The 17,859-nt window shown below is 43.0% G+C and overlaps 1 protein-coding gene across 4 annotated transcripts; it reads right to left on the reverse strand.

The window, feature by feature from the left end:
• Positions 1 to 541: 541 nt before the first annotated feature.
• Positions 542 to 15,318, reverse strand: LOC119171708 (cytochrome P450 3A2). Of its 4 annotated transcripts, none has more exons than XM_037422520.2 (14): positions 14,932 to 15,318; positions 13,694 to 13,790; positions 13,068 to 13,120; positions 12,743 to 12,839; positions 11,667 to 11,783; positions 9,550 to 9,638; positions 9,015 to 9,160; positions 7,457 to 7,572; positions 7,233 to 7,374; positions 6,194 to 6,354; positions 5,801 to 5,892; positions 3,446 to 3,589; positions 2,281 to 2,443; positions 542 to 807 (listed from the first exon to the last, which is right to left on the reverse strand). In XM_037422520.2, exons 1-14 carry the CDS (start codon positions 14,994 to 14,996, stop codon positions 730 to 732), a joined length of 1,560 nt encoding a protein of 519 aa, XP_037278417.1. In that variant the 5' UTR covers positions 14,997 to 15,318; the 3' UTR covers positions 542 to 729. The 4 variants fall into 4 exon arrangements, with proteins under 4 accessions (XP_037278417.1, XP_075748400.1, XP_075748399.1 ...); XM_075892285.1 differs by lacking the exon at positions 14,932 to 15,318 and adding an exon at positions 14,640 to 14,684; XM_075892284.1 differs by lacking the exon at positions 11,667 to 11,783.
• Positions 15,319 to 17,859: the final 2,541 nt, after the last annotated feature.

Here is a 17,859-nt window from a genome sequence, read left to right on the forward strand (position 1 = left end):
TCCGACAACCAAGCGAGCGTCGGAAAGCCATTCTGATATTATTAATAAATATATGCGTGAGGCTTGTCATATAACCACCACCTCGCTGTGTGTTGAGGTGTTATCATAATTACGCTTTGAAACATGCCGAATGAGACGGTCGTAAAAATAACCCGCAGTCTGAACTAATCACGAACGACTCGCATGCTTCACTCTACCGCTTCTAGACGGTGATACTAAACCGCGAACCAAGAACGCAGTAAGAGGACAATGTAAGAGATAATAGGAGTGTTAGTCCAGCTCCAAGCAAGTGTTTGACCATTTCACAGTGGATTAAACGTCCGCTAATAATCATCATGGACCAACAAGTCATGGCATGGCCGCTGGATAAAAAAAAACGTGTTTTGTTTTTTGTTTTTTTTTTCATCCAGCGGCCGTGGTCATGGTCTCTACTCTTGTAAACGGAACGTTTCTACGTAGCTTTTGTTCTTCGTTATTTGGTCAAGTTCATTTTGCTGACGTATTTCCGTGAGCAAAAGAAAACGTTCAAGAGACAAATACATTGTTTCGAACTTAAAACGATCCTTTATTTTCGCACAATGTTTCAGCCGTAATATTCTACAGCAGAAAACGGAAGGTTACGGTACCATTGTGCGCGTATTGAGTGGAAAATCATGATTTGACACGATGAGGGGCGGGGGAGGGGGGGGAGGGGGAGTGCTGCGAGCGCATGCGCAACTGGCGTACGAGCTATTGCCGTGGTCTTACCCCCAAGACTATATCCTTCGCAGTAAGGAGGCCGAAACCTTTCTTGAATTGCAGGGGTACCTGAAAAAAAAAACAGTGTATGGGATCATTTACGGCTATGTCTAAATTCTGTGAAAATAAGAGTTACTTGTCCAATGACAATAACTCATGCGGGAGTTTCACTAAATTATGTGGTGGTTTTGTTCTCTTCAACATTTTCTGCCAGTTTTACATCATTATTGTTACTGTTTCGTAAACGAAGCGACAAAATTTTGTTTTGTTCGGACTTCTAAAACACACAACGATGGCAGCAGGTCTGTTGTGCTGCCACGTACCTTATTTTATAACCTTTTAAGTGCAGCCACGTACATTTTTAATTAGTTCATATGTTTTTAATAACTTAAGAAATACCGGTAATTACAATTTAAAATATTTAAGTTCAGTGCATGAAGCGCGCAACCGACGGGAGAGTAATTTACAATTTAACATAACTTACATCGAGTCAAATAAGGTCTAAGAGTAATGTAACGATTTCCGCCTGATTACGAATAATTATTTGTCTTGACCCTTCAATCCAATAATTATTGAACTTGACCAAAAGGGGATAGAACTTGACCCACTGTACAACTACGTTGTACAGCGGGTCCCACAATACAAATATCTTGGCCTCCTTTTCACCACAAACTTATCATGGTCTCAACACACCGACACAACTTGCAACAAAGGTTTAAAAATACTCGCATATATTAACTGTTCACTACGTTTAGCCCCAAAAGAACAAAATTGTTAACATATAAAACTCTCGTAAGGCCAATACTTGATAATGGCCCCACTGTATGGTACAAACACAAAATTGCTGACATAAAACGCATTGAATTCATCCAGAAAAAAGCCATTCGTTCCATATAAAGATGCTATAGCTGCAATTTCTCACCGACATCCCACCTGACGCACCTTGGTTTACCTTCACTTTCTAAACGACGTGACATCGAGTCTCTCAAACTTTCCCACTTCTTTTTTTTTAATTTGCCTCGATATTGATCACACAACAGCTACATAACCCTTGCAAAAACAACATTCACCAGAAACAGCCATACACTCAACGTATCTATGTTTCATCATCGCACAGTCTTCTTCAAATACACTTTTTCCCCGATGTATTGAAATATGGAATACCATACCAGACGACATTCGCTCATTAGAAAAAGACGAATTTTCGAAGGCACTAGAAGACGTTTTCTAGCTTTGCAATGATTGTATATTTGTCTTTACAGCATTTTTTTGTAATTATTTGATTTGTCATTGTTTGCATTTATTTCAATTATTCTCAGTTTCTTTTGTTGTATGTTTACTGCTATGGAACCACTCCTGCGATAGCCCTGTAACCGGGCTGCAGTATGTGAAAATAAAAATAAAATAAATAATAGTTCGCTACTTCGTGGTAGTTCGCTACTTCATCAACACACAATTGAGACTTGCTAGGGATACTTCCTTATACGGGATCTTCCACGAAAAGCGAATCACTGCCTGAAGAACACGTGCTTTCATACTTACTTTTGTTTTCTCGGTCCGAACCACTTCAACATTGCGAATGGTGTGAAGCACAGCGAGATTCACCGCTAGCAGGGCAAAGCGCAACGCAACGCAATTGCGCGGTCCACCGCCGAAAGGGAGGTACGAGTACGGTACGATCGAGGAGACGTTCTCTTCGTTGAACCTGAAAGATGTTTATCGCGTTGAGAGACTGTCGGCTCGAGAATAGAAGCCACGTAATGTGAATTCGATTTTCGATAAAGTTCTGCAGCAGATTGGACATAGCCACCATATGCAGCTTAGGCCTGTGTAAATTAAGACAATGGCAAAGAGGATACCAGGTAAAGCTGCATTGGCTGTGTCCTCAACTGGGTAAGTGAGACTAACGAATTTGAGGCAAAAATGAAAATACGCCATATTAAAGGATGAATCAAACAATTCACTATTTCTAGTTCCAAAAGCATATTCTTGGAAACTTAGAACTTATTAAACTACATATGTTTATGGTTAGTAGACCACTGGGCAAAAAAATTGTTGACTGCAAAGTAATTACAATGTCAATAAATAATTTAGGAAATACAATAAACAAAAATCACAGCATATCCGCGGAGTGAATGATGATGAGTGGGACGAAGCGTCCATCCGTCCACCTGTTTGTGTGTCCGTCCGTCCGTGCATGCGTCCATGCGTCCGAGAATGCTGACGGCGCGTGGGTAATACCGACGAGACGTGAGGCAATGAAGCCGAGCGCAAGCGTCTTCAATGCGCCTGCTGCTCTGCTTCGTCTATGCCTCACACACGATGTGCCACGTACGGCGACTATCCAGGAGACTGAGAGAGGCACTTGCTCTCCGCGCACTCAGGCAAAGCGTGCGCAGCAGCCAATCGGATAGTATCGGCCCTCAGATTGGCGTTGAGAACTCGGATGTTGAGATTTTACATCGCAGTCACATTATAGATTTGATCAACATTGAACTTGAAATCTGTTGCAGAGCACAAACCTATTAGGCACCCTCAAGGGTTATACACTTGCGGATGCGAGCCAACAAACACGCAAGTTTCTCTGATTTTGCCGTTCATTGAAAGTATCAAGGTCAAATATTGACTTGACCGTGAATCAAGCCGACAAGCATATGGAATAGATATAACCTTTTGGTCGGAATCAGAAAATTGTGATAATGCATACCTTTCCGGCTTGAACGACATGGGGTCCGGAAAGTACAGTGGGTCGTGGTGCATGGCGTAAACTGGAATCGTGATTAAATCACCTTTCTTCACTTTTACGCCTTTGTCTCCAAGCGTGTAGTCGCAACAGGGCACTCGCTCAAGTCTGAAAGATTAAGGGATCGTTAGTAGTTCTTATATACCAATTTTCGCTGTAGATGCCATTTTCTTCCTTTGTTACTTTCACGATAAAGCAGTGAAACTTGGCGACGACAATGAGCTACTCATGCATGTGCTACAATTAATTTTTTATCAGGTATGATATACCATTTGCAAAAGCTTCCTGGCCAGCTTCCTAGTCAGCCCGATTGGAAGAGCGACCACCCTAGAGAGGCGTTGGTCCCAGGTTCAAACTCAGAACCAGGACAAATTTTTCGGCAACGAGACGCTTTTCTTCTGAGAAATTCACATGAATTTCCTTGTGGCTTCATGCCACCATCAAGTTGTTGCCTTTTTTCATTTTCTTATACGATATACCACGCATTGACAACCACTAATCATGTATCCTGCTTACACTGTCTACAAAAGCCGGTAAGTGCGTATTCAAACGGATGATCCTACAGGTTCTATCCCATTTGTGTTAAAAAAATTTAACTAATCCCTCCAAGAGTTGTCGCGTTTTACTTCGAGCGAAAAAACGAGCCAACCACCATTATTAGCACTGACAGACAATCAAGCCAAGCAAAGTACAAGGGATGTTATCTGTAGTATATCATTAGATATAAATGAGACGAAATCCAAGAGGGACGAAAAGATAACTTGTCAATCACTTAGGGAAGGCTTGTTTTGGAACGCAAGATTTTTGGCATAGCCACTGACATTTTTAGCAGGCGACGTTAGCTCGGTCAGCTTGTCGATGAGCGGAGATACAACATAAGCTTTCTTAAAGCAGCAATACTATATTTATTAATATGCTATTCTTATATAGTAATATTTTTATGTTGCGCAGTCAGAAGCGCATACCAGCGCACAAGTGTCAACTACGCCACGTTTCTGCCAATTCCCCTTTTTTAGAAAAAAATGTTTTGACAATTCATTTTCATAACCAAACTGTTCAGTCATGTTTACTCCATTTTTGCGCAATCATTATACCCACATTAACATTAAGTTTTGATAGGAACATTACGGCGTCTCTCATAATCATATGGCGATTTTAGAACGTTAAACCCAACATATCAATCTGATAGGAACGTGTTTCATCGTTCCTTGTTGATATGTTTAAAGCGACTGTGTTGTGCGTACGTACGTATGTACAGGGGCGCACATAACCCATAAAACATCACCGCGTTGTTGCAAATAGTAATTAGAGTGGCACAGTTGTTTCTCGCATAAGTGTTTCCGATATCTAAAAACCGAAAAATTTTAAGATGAATATTAACACTTTTTTTGTTGCAATCGAACATTTAACGTCATACAGTTGAAGAGAAAGTGTGCGCTAATGGCAGTAGCGCACCAGGCATACCTGTACACCCGGCATACCTGTATAACCCACCAGGCATACCTGTATACGCCAGGCATACCTGTACACCAGGCATACCTGTACACCAGGCATACCTGGTGGTTATACACCAGGCATACCTGTATAAGGCACGGGTCTCCGAAAAGTTATTTCAAGCGGCAATAAATAACAATATTTTACATACTTTTGTTGCATTCGTGCCTCTTCCGGCGTTCTAAAAACTGCGGGAGTCTTAAGCTTAACCTTCAAGAATTAAACGCGCGCTATCTTGTCCCTAGTGCGTATTTTAATCACTTAGTGCACGAAACCTTTTCGAATTCGCTATGCACTCACTACGTGGCCTTAAAGCAATAGGTGCAGTAGAGTGTGTGCCTTTTGTAGTGGGTGACCAGCTTGAAATCGTGAAGTCATTATCATAATCAGATGTTTTGACGCCCGACAGCAATGGGCGCTTGTACCACGCATTATGACTGCAATATTTTATGTTGCATTGTAAAGCATCTATACAGGACGCGTGTGTTTGTGAAGCATGAAAATAAGATTGACTGAATTTCCAAGCAGAGGAAGTTATTTTCACTTTATTCACAAGACCCGGGTCCGATAGTCATTCTGACCCAAGTTTTTTTAATGATTATCTTATTTGCATTGTTATCTATCATTCGGTCACGCTTCAGATGATAATTTCTCGCTCACAACCAGTGAGGCCGATGCCGGAATTTCAGCGAAATGAGCTCTTTAACGCTATCGTGTCAAAAGCTCCCTTAATATGGCCCGATGAAATGACACCACCACATAGGAAAACATCTTCAAAGCTTTCAAAAATGTAATATCAACAATACACAATGTAATTTACGTCACCTAGATACTGGCGGGCACATTCGAAGCGACTCCGATATAACGCAGTGCAGGTACTTCAGCTTCGTGACAGCTTCCAGACTGGGGTGGCCACCCTGCGGGAAAGGAAAGTATGCGCTAAGCGAAGAGGGTCGGGTGCATTTTTATGATAATCTTACCAAGCTGTTACCACCAGCTGTTATTAGCGCCTATGCATGAAACTGGTTTATTTGCACAACGAGTGCAACAACAGTGCATCTTTACCCCGACGTTGACGGTGTACATCTCAAAATATGTATCAACCTCAAAATTATAACTGCTCTATCCACACTAACAATTTTCACATTTATAGTAAAACATCTAGTAATATTCCAGAAGGCAGACTGAAGGTTGAAGCAGCAACACGGCGATACGTACGTGAGCAGCGAAACACTCATCAACTTCCTTCCTCAACTTGGTTTGTACATTTGGGTGAACAGCTAACAAATACAGCGTGTAGGATATCACTCTTGAGGTAGTTTCTTGGCCAGCGATGAAGAAGAGCAAACACTGGGCCATCGCTTGGTCAGCGTTAAGCTCTGAAAGACAAGTCACGAGTAGTAATTTAAACATTGGTAGTTGTTGAAGTACATATTGAAATGACTTTTTTATTACCTGTAATCGTTCACCTCCAAAGGATTACAGTTGGGCTTTTTTCGTACATGATTACCTTCGATTAGTTTATGGTAAAGTGTATGCTCGCATGCGCAAAAAGTCACAAAACAAGCATAGTGCAAAATTATGCACTGAATCTAAAAAAACAAATACGGAAATTCTGTCTTTGTAGCAAAATATTCGCACGTAGTATTTAATGTCTCATATAAAATGTCACCATTCAGTGGACGCAAATAAAGTATTTGTGAACATTCGTCCGTGGCGCGCAACGCTTCTTCGTTCGAGGACTTCTAGTCATTCAGTGTATTTTTCTGTTAACGCGACGTTATTTCCCACCTTTTGACGATTCTAAATTTTTGGGAATAATAAAATTTATGCCTTGCTGATGATGCAAGGTATATAGCGAATACTCCAGACATTTCTTGTAGATCCTGACAATATCGACAACGTTAAAAACGTGCAACCAGCTCGATCTACTGCACTTCTGTTAATGTTTAGTTTGACAATAAGAATCATATATACAGTGTTATGAATTAGCAAAGAACACGTGTATGCGGAAAACGTGAAACTAAAATAATGTCCGAGTAACCATCTCAACGGTAGCTGAGTCCGAGTGAGTTCGTGTGCCATCTTAGATTCCATGGAAAGCATAACATCAAGCAATCTATGTTACCACTGAGGCATCTAATATGGCTACCTCACTAGTCTTGTGTTTCCTAGGAGCAGTGTTTACATAGAATCAACGATTTAGCGGTGAAACTTTGTACAACCAATAGTCATGCTCGCAAAAAATAACGCTCACTTTTAAAGGAGTAGAATGAAGTATCCTGCTTCCTATCTGAACCGAGGTTGAAAAGTCGTTGATCCCTCTCAGATGAACTATCCGGTGTGTTTTCACAATTCCCTTGGTGGTCCAAAAAGAGGTGAACAAAGCTCTCGCCTTGCTAACAAATTAAAAAAAAAACTGCGAGTAAAAAAAAACCGGAATATTTACCAGGTTTCAAAATTTTTTTCAGGCATTCTTACCGGCTCTTCTTTCTGCGTGCTAATGATTACATTCTGGCTGAACCTCCTGAAGTACTCAAGTACGCTTGGGCTGAGTGGTCGAAGTCCAGTTGCTCTTGCGATGAAGGGAAACAGAACTGGAATGCAGAAACATACGTCTAATAAAGCACTAAAAGAAGCCAATAATAATTATTTGCCTTCTATTGTTATAAGTTGATTGTTCATAGCGAGAATGGGGATGTATAAACAAAAAAAATGACAAAATGACAAATCAAAGTGGCGCCACCTGTGGCGCCACTACAGCATCTCTTTTTTGGCGCGATATTTGACCGATTCACAAGGAGGTTGCGTGTCTATCGTTGAGGTCGCCACTACTAGCCTGTGTTGGAAACTTGAGAGTTAGCAGGCCTTTAAGAGTGATATTCCACGAAACCAAATGAACGCAGGAAACAAGTAATGCCATCCAGATAGGCAATCTACTGCTCTAGCTATATTTTAATTTTGCTGCTGTGTATCTCTAAGCGACGAACACTACCTGCAAATATAGTGTCACCTGTGGAGTGTGGCAAAATATGAAGTCAATCAATAAATATATTGTAGTACGTGGCATGTGATAATGCACATGCATCAGGTAACACGATGGAAGACCAGAAAGGAGACGCAACTAGCCGCCCGCCACGGGCGTAGTCAAGAGGGGGTCAGAGAGTTCAAATTTCCCTCCCCCCTGAATTTTTCAATATTGCTTGGGTACACATTCACGGTCACATACGAACGCACGCACAAACATACATGAAGTATGGTTGAACCCCCCTCCCTCCCCCCGAAAAAAAGTTCTAGCTACGCTACTATTGCATGCCAATCGTTGCGTGTCCACCTGCTATCCCACGCATATGCCCCAATGTTCGCGTTCCAGCTGTATTAAAGAGCAATTCAAGGATAAGCCAAGTTATCCTAGGTGAGTGAGGTAACATTTAATATAGTGCGAGTCAACCTACATGTTCTCTAACTCTTTAGACGACACTTGTGAGGGAACAGCACTGGAGCCCTCCAGAATTTCCGCCTGCCCCCCCCCCCCCCTAACCCCGCGAAAAATTTCTGGCGCTACCTCCGGCACACAGCAGCGTACTGAAGAATTTAAAACACACTAACTTTTACTCGACGCAACGAGCAATGGAAAGAAAAATGGTAGGTGTAACCTTAAAAGACAAGAAGAGAGCAGAGTTGATTAGAGAACAAACGGGGATTGAAGATATCATAGCTGAAATCAAGAAGAAGAAATGGACATGGGGCGGGCATGTAGCGCGTAGACAGGATAACCTCTGGTCGTTAAGGGTAACCAACTGGATTCCCATAGAAGGCAAGCGGGTTAGGGGGAGACAGAAGGTTGGGTGGGCAGATGAGATTAAGAAGTTTGCGGGTATAAATTGGCAGCAGCAAGCACAGGAACGGGTTAACTGGCGGAACATGGGAGAGGCCTTTGTCCTGCAGTGGACGTAGTCAGGCTGATGATGATGATTATGATGATGATGAACTTTTACTCTGAAGGTGAAATAAGATACATGCACGACGTCGTACTTACAATAAACAAAGATGCGGGGAGTAAGACGTCCTGAAGGAGCCTGCCTTGACCGTTTGACGAATTCGCTTTTCCCGTCCAAGTGAGAGTCTATCCGAGTGGCGAATACGCATCTTGCGATCACGTCCAAAGTGTAGCTCCCAAAAAACCTGCAGTGCAAGCATCATGAGTTAACGAAGGTTGAGCAGAACAAAAGAAAGGGGAACTTCTAGGGGAATAGAGCCACGCAAGCAGAATGGAAGTATTTGTTCATATGCTAATGATTTAACGTATGAAGAACTTTGAAAATTCGGCTCTAATGTCCATCACTTCAGAAGGCTGCATTATTTAGTTAGCGTAGCCCTTGTGCTGACGTAAAAATGGTTAAAAATAAACTGTCTTTCAAACACATTTGGATGCGGCAAAATAACTGAAAGAAAAATACATATTGAGCGAAAGTTTGTTCGAGTGAAACTTTGGAAAATGATGTTGGATACAACATTGAGGAATACAACAACAATAGAACACAAAGGATATTCAGGGAAATGCGATCCTCAACTTTTTAGCATCGATGTCTTCTTCGGTGAACGCCGCTTTCTTCAAATGGTCCACCGTAATTAAAGCGCAGTCTTCGATCAAGGAATGCATCTGCGAACAAACATTGTTTAAAAGGGTTCGTTAACATTTTGTGAAATAGTAATTCGGGTTGTGGGACTTGTATACATTCTGGTATTGACCTCACACTATGTTCACGTAAGGTTCGTGCAGCGTCGTCATGTCAAAAAAAAAAGACCTAAGTGATACCTCTTTACCAGTTGTTGTTTCCATATCCTACTAACTGCGATATAATTTTAGCCTGATCTGATATTGCGTCTGTACATGCACGAATTCTTAGTTAAGAAAGAATATTTAAACTTTGCCTACCCGAACCTTCATCACCATGACGGTTACTGACGAGGTTGCCAAATAATTTAGTTAACCTCCCTATCTTTCCTCTCTCTTTCCTTCTCTCTCTCCTGCGGGGTTATTACAGGAGTTTGGATTAGCGCCTTCCAACATTCACACTGCATACAATGAACTACCGTGAATTCAGGATTAGGTTAAAGGCATCATGAACCACATTCGATAACCTTAACACTTCACGTAAACGCGTGCATCGGCTTTAGAATGCCGTTGCAACGAACTATGTCAAACGCAATACGAACCGTGGGCGTGCTACACAAACACAAGCACACGCGCACAAGTGCACCCTCGTTCTCTTAGGGCCCTTCAGTAATCCCAGCGTTGGCCATGGCGTCATTACTCGCGTCTGGTCGTGTCAGCAACACAAATAACATGTTTGTTTGCTTGCAGCTATGCGCTCTCGCTGCTCCTCGAGGGGGGGGGGGGGGGGGCACGCTGCGAGGAGAAGAGGCGAACCAACGCCGACTAAATTTCAGGGCCGAAAGGCTGCCGCAGTAACGTCAGAGGGTGGGGGCCCAGTTCAACACCATGTACCGCCATCTCGCATACCCTGTGGCACATGGCCGTTTTACGCGTCCGTCTACTTGTCCGTCCATCTGCTAGTCTGTCTGTCTGTCTGTCCGTCCATGCGTCCGGCCGTGCATCAATCTTAGAGAACACTGAAAGTACCGCCATCTCGCACACCCTGTGGCACATAGCACTTTACGCATCCGTCTACCTGTCCGTCCGTCTGCTAGTCTGTCTGTCTTTCTGTCCGTCCATGCGTCCGTCCGTGTGTCCATCTAGATAACACTCAAAGTACCGCCATCTCGCATACCGTGTGGCACATAGCCACACGGTACCGTGTGACACATAGATGGTGTTGCCCAGTTACGTTGCGAACGCGACGGAAAGCCTGCGTTTCGTTCACGTTTTAGGAGAACCAACGCTCCCGCTCTCGCAGCTGCTGCGGCTAGATTGGGCCGAATAAAAGATGTGGAAAAAAAAGTCTTACTGAGCATGCTCAGTAGGGCAACTGGGGCCCCAACCTCTGACGTCACTGCGGCAGCCTTTCGGCCTTGAAATTTAGTCGGCGTTGGGCGAACTGACGAACGGAGCGTACAGGAAAGAAAGTGCAAAGCGAGCGAGGGACGCTTTTGGACCATGACGCGTGTGTTACTTCGCTTTTATTGCAACGTTTCGGAAAATTGTAGCGGCTGCAACATCAAACAAAAACTGCAACGTCACAATTTAATTTCGACGCGTACATGGTTTAGGGGTCTTTTAAAGCAATCAGTGCTCGTCAGACAAAGTTTTCTTTTCTTTTTCGATTTTTTTGACAAACGTAGTGCTCAATTGAACTGCGGCAACAGGTGTACTGAATAACTATTCACAACTCTTAACATAACACGCTTGTTACTTCAAGACAACGGCAAGTGTGATGTCGAAATCTCACGTTAAATGTTGTTGGCAAGGGAGTTGGTATAGCCATATATTCGTATGAAAAATTCACAGTATATATTCATCCTTTTTATTTTTTGAGTTCTTCGTAGACATTTAAATTACTTCAAATGAAATGGGTCGCAGTTTGTTTTTTTTTTTTCAGACAAGTAAGCACAAAGTCGTGTAAAGCTGAAAAATATATGTGGTCACAGACGCATGAGGTTCACTTTACGCGGTGAAATTTCACTTCATTCCGATAGTCTGTGGGCAACAGTTGAATAAACGTGTGACCTTTTTCACGTTTTCCGTGGAGAAGGCCTGCGCCACCGGCATGCGAATCTTCCTCCATCGTTCGAAGGGCGTCATGCTCATCATGTTGTCCAGAACGGGGTCGTTGAAGGTAAGAGTCTGCAAGCCGTGATATTCGTATGATAAATCAGACTATTAACCTTAACCATGTGACAGTTCAATGTAATGACGTTTTTATACACAGAGAGAGAGAGAGAAAGAGAGAAAGACGCATAGAATGGAGTATTCAAAGAAGAAGAGAAGAATAATATTTTTTTTAAAGCAGGGTCTTCTTTTTGTTACGATTATTTATTCCTTAAAAGGTTGAAAATTCATATAATAAATTACTCGGGGGCCAATTCTCCCGGTTAGGTATGAGCCATGGCAGAGACCTCATCATCATCATCAGGGTGCTTAACCATGGCTGAGCCCGCTTGTGTACACGTAACAAACGAAGGAAAAAGTTAAATTATAGTTTGACGAAGTAAAAAAGACTGCTTTCGGTGCCGCCAGCTATTCCATTGTACGTCACAAATTCCTATTTAGGCAGCAGAGTTTGGCGTTTCATTAGACGAACGCTTACAGCTTTCTTGTTTAATGGTGATGATGTGTGCTACTTGTAAGGAGCTTTTCCGGCATGGTTCCGCGGACCTTTCCGAAAGAACACGAGCACTTTTCGGTACATGCACGTTAAATAAATTAGAGGAACTGGTTTCAGAGTTGCAAAATCAGTACGCAAATAGAGAATGCGCGACCCTGTAACATGAATTTGTAAATTTACTCTGGTGTCTTTTCAAAAAAAAGCATGCAGGACTATAAAGGATGTGACGACGAGCTCAAAACGCTTGAGTCTTGTGGCATTGGAACCAACACAGCGTTGACCAACACGCAGGCTCAACAGTGATGCCACCTACGTTTAGAACAAGTCATATGTCCCGTTATGTACGGCTATAATGTTTCCTTTTAACGTAGGTATTGCGACTTGTCGATGACTGACAAAAAAAAAAAATCAGAATAAAGAGAAGTAGTTGTCCGCAGATTGACGAAACATGTCGAGCTGCCTGCGCTCTTATACGCACCCTTCGGTTGGGAAGCGATGGAAAGTCTTCTACTAGGATTTGTTCAACCAGTTTTGCTTCTCCGACAAACAAGACAGCATTTCCCATTTCAAAGGTACTGCGTGAAGGAGAGATATGTCAGTAAACATGCAAGTACATATACGCTCAAAAATTTCGCGAGTTTCATTAAAAACAATAACTCTTTGCAAAGGTCTGGCGCCTTCCAGATCAGATTTCAAACTGTGAGGATAGTTTCGTTCTTTATATAAATAGGAACTTACAGCCTCAGTTTAGTGCATAATCGAAGGAAATTTGACGGCATTGTATCTGTTCAAAGTACACTCACCCAAAAACCCTTCCGTATTGTTTGTATCTTTCGGAGTCAAGCTGGCACATGGGCTGAAAATTCAAGGAGAGACTGCTTACAAAAGCAAGACCATGGTCATGGCAATCTTTTTTCACTGTATACTCTCAAGCTTTCTACAAATTGAATTTTATGACAATCAGCCCACTGATATCACATTTAATAGAATAGCACTTCCTGCTTTATAGCATGGATATTTATTTGTGACAGTGCATATTGTATCACGAACATTTATTATTAGACAATGTATTTTTCGAAAGACGCACAGTCACCGCCATCCCTGTTCATAACACTTGAGTAAGGCTTCAGTCAGCTTGCATAACACATATGCGCGCATTGATAATTTATAAAGCTCTATGAACTGGTCATTAACCTCTCCTCAATATTTCATTCCGTCAGTAAGCACTGTAGAATATGAGACTGCTACGTATATCTTGAATTTCATGCCAAATGCGCAACATCTTTGAAGTAAATGTCATCATCATCATCATCATCATAAGCCAGACTACGCCCACTGCAGGAGCAAAGGCCCCTCTAATATTCCCACACACAAGCTGCTCTTGTGCTTTGTAATATGAGCACCTTATAAATAACTGTCGCATGATTACCTTGAAAAGCAGTTTGAAAGTCGCTCCAAATGGAAAGGAAAATGGCTCTGAGACGACATTCTGGTTTTTCCAGTAGTTCCGATTCCACGAAGCATATCTGTAAAGTTCAAGTAATAGATAAAAGCAACAAACAGGGCTACGTCTGGCAACTTCATTACTCGGGTAATGAGCAGGGCCCGAGCAAAACACATCCAGCAGTCGTCAAGACAAGGTGTTTGCCTTCGTCATGCCTTGTGTTAGTACCCCTGACAAAGTCCTCGTGCCGAAACTTTGGCATTCTTTTTCCAATGCGCCTAATCAGACTTGCAACTTCCTGTCATTTTATAAATGGTTTAGACTTCCTTACCGGAGCCACTAGATATTTTAAAAAAAAACGTTATTAACATTCTTTTCGAGTGTTTAAGAAAACTGCATTTGTACTTGCAAACTTTCATGGGCAGATAAAAATTGGGTCGTTCAGTAAAAAAGCTTGTTGGTGTCAGCTTAAAAGAATTAACGTAAATTGCCTGTTTGCTGTTCGTTCATGCCTATAAGCCCGCAGCTGTGTAAATGACCTGACTCAGCGCTAAGAGTAAACAAACTAAAACAGCTTCATGTTAACGATGTAAAAGTGAGGAAACCTTCTGCATGAGGGGGGCTACACTCCTGCATGATTACAAAGAGCCACGTAATGTAAATAAGAGATTAAAATGGGCCTGTCCTTCTACTCAATTATGATGTGCAGAATAGTTACTCTGTCATGCAAATGCATACCCTCTGAATGGTAATAAATGTACTATTATAATTTAAGGCATTTTGTTGCTCGTAGGAAGTGTGTTTTAGAATTTAAATAACCTAATATTCTCTTCATGAAACTACTTGCGAGAGTATCGTGCCAGTACAGACATTTTTCCAAACAGTAAGATTTGCATGACACGTCTGACAACCGGTTAAAATCAAATATCACCTGTTAAAACAAACAGGTGATATCTCCCGTCCATTCTTCCTTCCTTCGATGCCTGCATACCAAAATACAGCCACATAAATTTCGTAGCTTTCCTACAGCGCCGATTCAGCAATCGAAAGTTTATCCTCTCGAGTCTGAGAATACGTTGCTGTGTAGAAAGCGTTGGTCTTAGTACAGCCTTAATCATTTCTTAATCAAGTTATGTGGAACGCATCCTAAGCCCGACTGTACGTGCATACATGTCGAATTGTTTTTTTTTTTAATTTCAGAGCAGACGAACATGCATACTCACAGGTATACAAGCACGCAAACAGTCCCCGTGAAGACGATCCAATCCGGCAAACCGAATAACTCCATTGGACAGCCGGCGATGCGGTTGAGCCTCGAATGTGAACTTCTTCTACAGCGCTGAGAACCTCTTCTTCTCCGTTGACGCTCACCATGGGCCGGCAATAGGCAGGCGTATTCTGTGGTTCGCGAGTAACAACTTTTCTTTATCGGCCCCGCCCCACTCTATCGCAGCCGACGCAAGCCTACGTCTTCATAGTCAGCCGTTCTTCACGTTCCAGTTGACTTGTACCAGGAGCATCTTTTTTTCTGGAATGAAGGGCCACCGCCTGATGGCCATCTATAGCAAGCGTACGCGAGAGAAAGGAGAGAAACAGAGACGACACTCGGCTGACCTCGCCCCCGTTTCATGGCCACGAGGCTTCGCATACGCCTTTTTTATGCTCTCTTATGAGACCGGGAGAGGGCGCGCGCATCAGCACATGCCAAACGTTGTGCGTCGAGCTCACGCAGCAATGTTTCACACACGCCGCACCACGCCGGACCTGCACTACGCATAAACGCACGCAGCATTAACGCATCCATATTGCGTCAAAGTTGAGCGTGATGCACTAATTAATGTGGCTTGACGCCGAAATTTAGCTTGTTTCAGGGGTGCCGCCAGAAATTTTTGCGGGTATGGTTAAACTTTCTGTACGCATTTTAGTTAATGTATTTGCGGGCGCGTTTATATGCAGAAACAAAATCTAACATTTCTAGCGGGGGATGGGGGAGAACCACTGAAACCAATCCCTGGCTACGCCACTGGTGGGTTTAATAAATTCGGCTTACTATCGTGGCGTTTTAATGTATGCAGTTCCACAATAACATCCGTGGTAGGGCCACAACCTTCCATGGGCTGACACCATCTCTCAAATATCGCTTATTTGCATGGCACCACGATGGCCCTCAAGTGCTGCATCGTAGCAAGCTAACGGAGTGACCATGCAATACTATACATTTCGAAGAGCATGTTGTCAAAGTGAAGTCATGCTGTGCGATGAAAAAAGCGTGTATGGCAAGTGATACAAAAAGTTCTATTAAGCAAGAAAAACGGTTGAATAAAATGCACGTCTGAAACTGTGACGCCCTGCAATATTTTGGGCCCCGTGCAAACGCACTGCGATTGCGCAGTTGTACTCACCCGAGTACAACTGCGCAGGATATAAATTGTGCGGGTGTAAATTGGCAGCAGCAAGCACAGGAACGGGTTAACTGGTGGAACACGGGAGAGGCCTTTGTCCTGCAGTGGACGTAGTCAGGCTGATGATGATGGTGACTCACCCGAGAACAGGCCACTGCCACTCCAGCGCGGCCGAGGACACATAGTACATTATTTGCGCAACGCTCGGCTGTCTTTCCATTAGTGCCATCAGTGGCCAGGCAAAACACAAAAGCTAAAAATAAAGGGGAAGGGCGGAAGGCTCTTTGAGAAGCGAAGCTCAATGAAACGGAAGCGCAGACGGAGAGGGGAAAGAAAGAAAAAAGAGATGGTGAAAAGAGCCGCTACCCGCTCGCCCTTGAGTGGCTCAGTGCGCGTCCACGACCGACGTTGCGCAAGTTGAACGTGCTCGCTGACCAAGGGACCATTAAGCTCGCCTCGTTCTCTGCGATCAAAGCGAACTCCATGTACAATTTTCTCAGGCATTTCCTTCTCTCGCACGGAGAATACACGTTTACAGGTGGCGACGTGGCTGTGTCGTCAGGTTAGTCGTAAGCTGCATTTACAACGAGTCCGAAGAAGTCGCGTCGGGCTGGCTTGTCAGGACAAGAGTTCGTCGAGGTCGTGCCAAGTCAGCGTCAAGGCGAGGTCTGTAAACGCAACTTGCAAGGGTTGTGCTGGCTCGGCCAGTCTGATTGAAGATGTCAACTGGAGACCTGCAACTGGAGTCACTCACGTATATTACATGTGGTGTGCTAAATGACGAATAATAATAATAATAATAATAATAATAATAATAATAATAATAATAATAATAATAATAATAATAATAATAATAATAATAATAATAATAATGCTGTCAGTTCCACACCGCGATAAACATCAGACAGTGAAGCTGTAAGCGCACTAGTGCACGTATGTGATTGGTTGGAGAGATTATGTGAAATCGTTAATCCGCCGCGAGATTTTAAATGCGCGAGCTTATGCGAGATTTGTCAAAGCGAGATCAGGTGACATGCCGGCTCAGGCAATGGCGTTGCAGTAAGCGCCCCGCGTCACGTGATGGGCTAGGGAGATCGTGTAGTGTCGTAAATGCACCGCGAGATTTTAAATGCGCGTGCTTACACCCCGTTGGTCAAAGCGAGATCACGTGACCTGCCAAACACGTAAATAATTTTCCACGTGCATAAACGAAGCCACACAGGTATCACACAAGTGTCTTTTTTTTCATGTTTACATTATCACTGACCGCTGGTTCTTCATTATGTTAGCCGATCAGAGGAAGTTTCGCAGAACTAGTGACTACGTTTCGGGCATGCATGGTAAATATGTGTGTATGGGCGTTCACAATCCCACATTCTGTTTAGACATTTGTTATCTGTCGTGTGTACGCGCGTTCACAATCACACGCTCTGGTTAGAGATTTGTACACTTTATTTTTCACAACAACATTGTATATTCACCATACAACTTTTCACAATAGAGAGCTACAACTATTTCCCCTTCAGGCCCGGCGTTTACAACTATTTGCGTCAAGATGGCGCACCGGCAGCAAAAGTGCTAATGAAAATAATTCAGGCTAATATATGCGCCACGTCTTTTGACATACTCGGGATTTCGTATTTGCTCCAAACTTGAACAATAGGAGCGGAATAATTAGCGAGCGCAGTTGGGAGCTGAACTTCCGCTTCCGCTTTGTACTCACGTGGAGGTTTCGCGTCTTTTACTGTT

Source organism: Rhipicephalus microplus, chromosome 4 (assembly GCF_043290135.1).
Source record: "Rhipicephalus microplus isolate Deutch F79 chromosome 4, USDA_Rmic, whole genome shotgun sequence".
Taxonomy (NCBI): Eukaryota; Metazoa; Arthropoda; class Arachnida; order Ixodida; family Ixodidae; genus Rhipicephalus; species Rhipicephalus microplus.

Excerpts from the sequence above, each read along its gene's own strand:
- LOC119171708 (XM_037422520.2), bottom strand. The coding sequence starts at position 14,996 with ATGGAGTTATTCGGTTTGCCGGATTGGATCGTCTTCACGGGGACTGTT. Across the intron at positions 7,375-7,456 it reads GCACGCAGAAAGAAGAGCCG|CAAGGCGAGAGCTTTGTTCA; the intron begins GTAAGAATGCCT and ends TTAATTTGTTAG. Across the intron at positions 2,444-3,445 it reads ATGTCGTTCAAGCCGGAAAG|GTTCAACGAAGAGAACGTCT; the intron begins GTATGCATTATC and ends AACATCTTTCAG.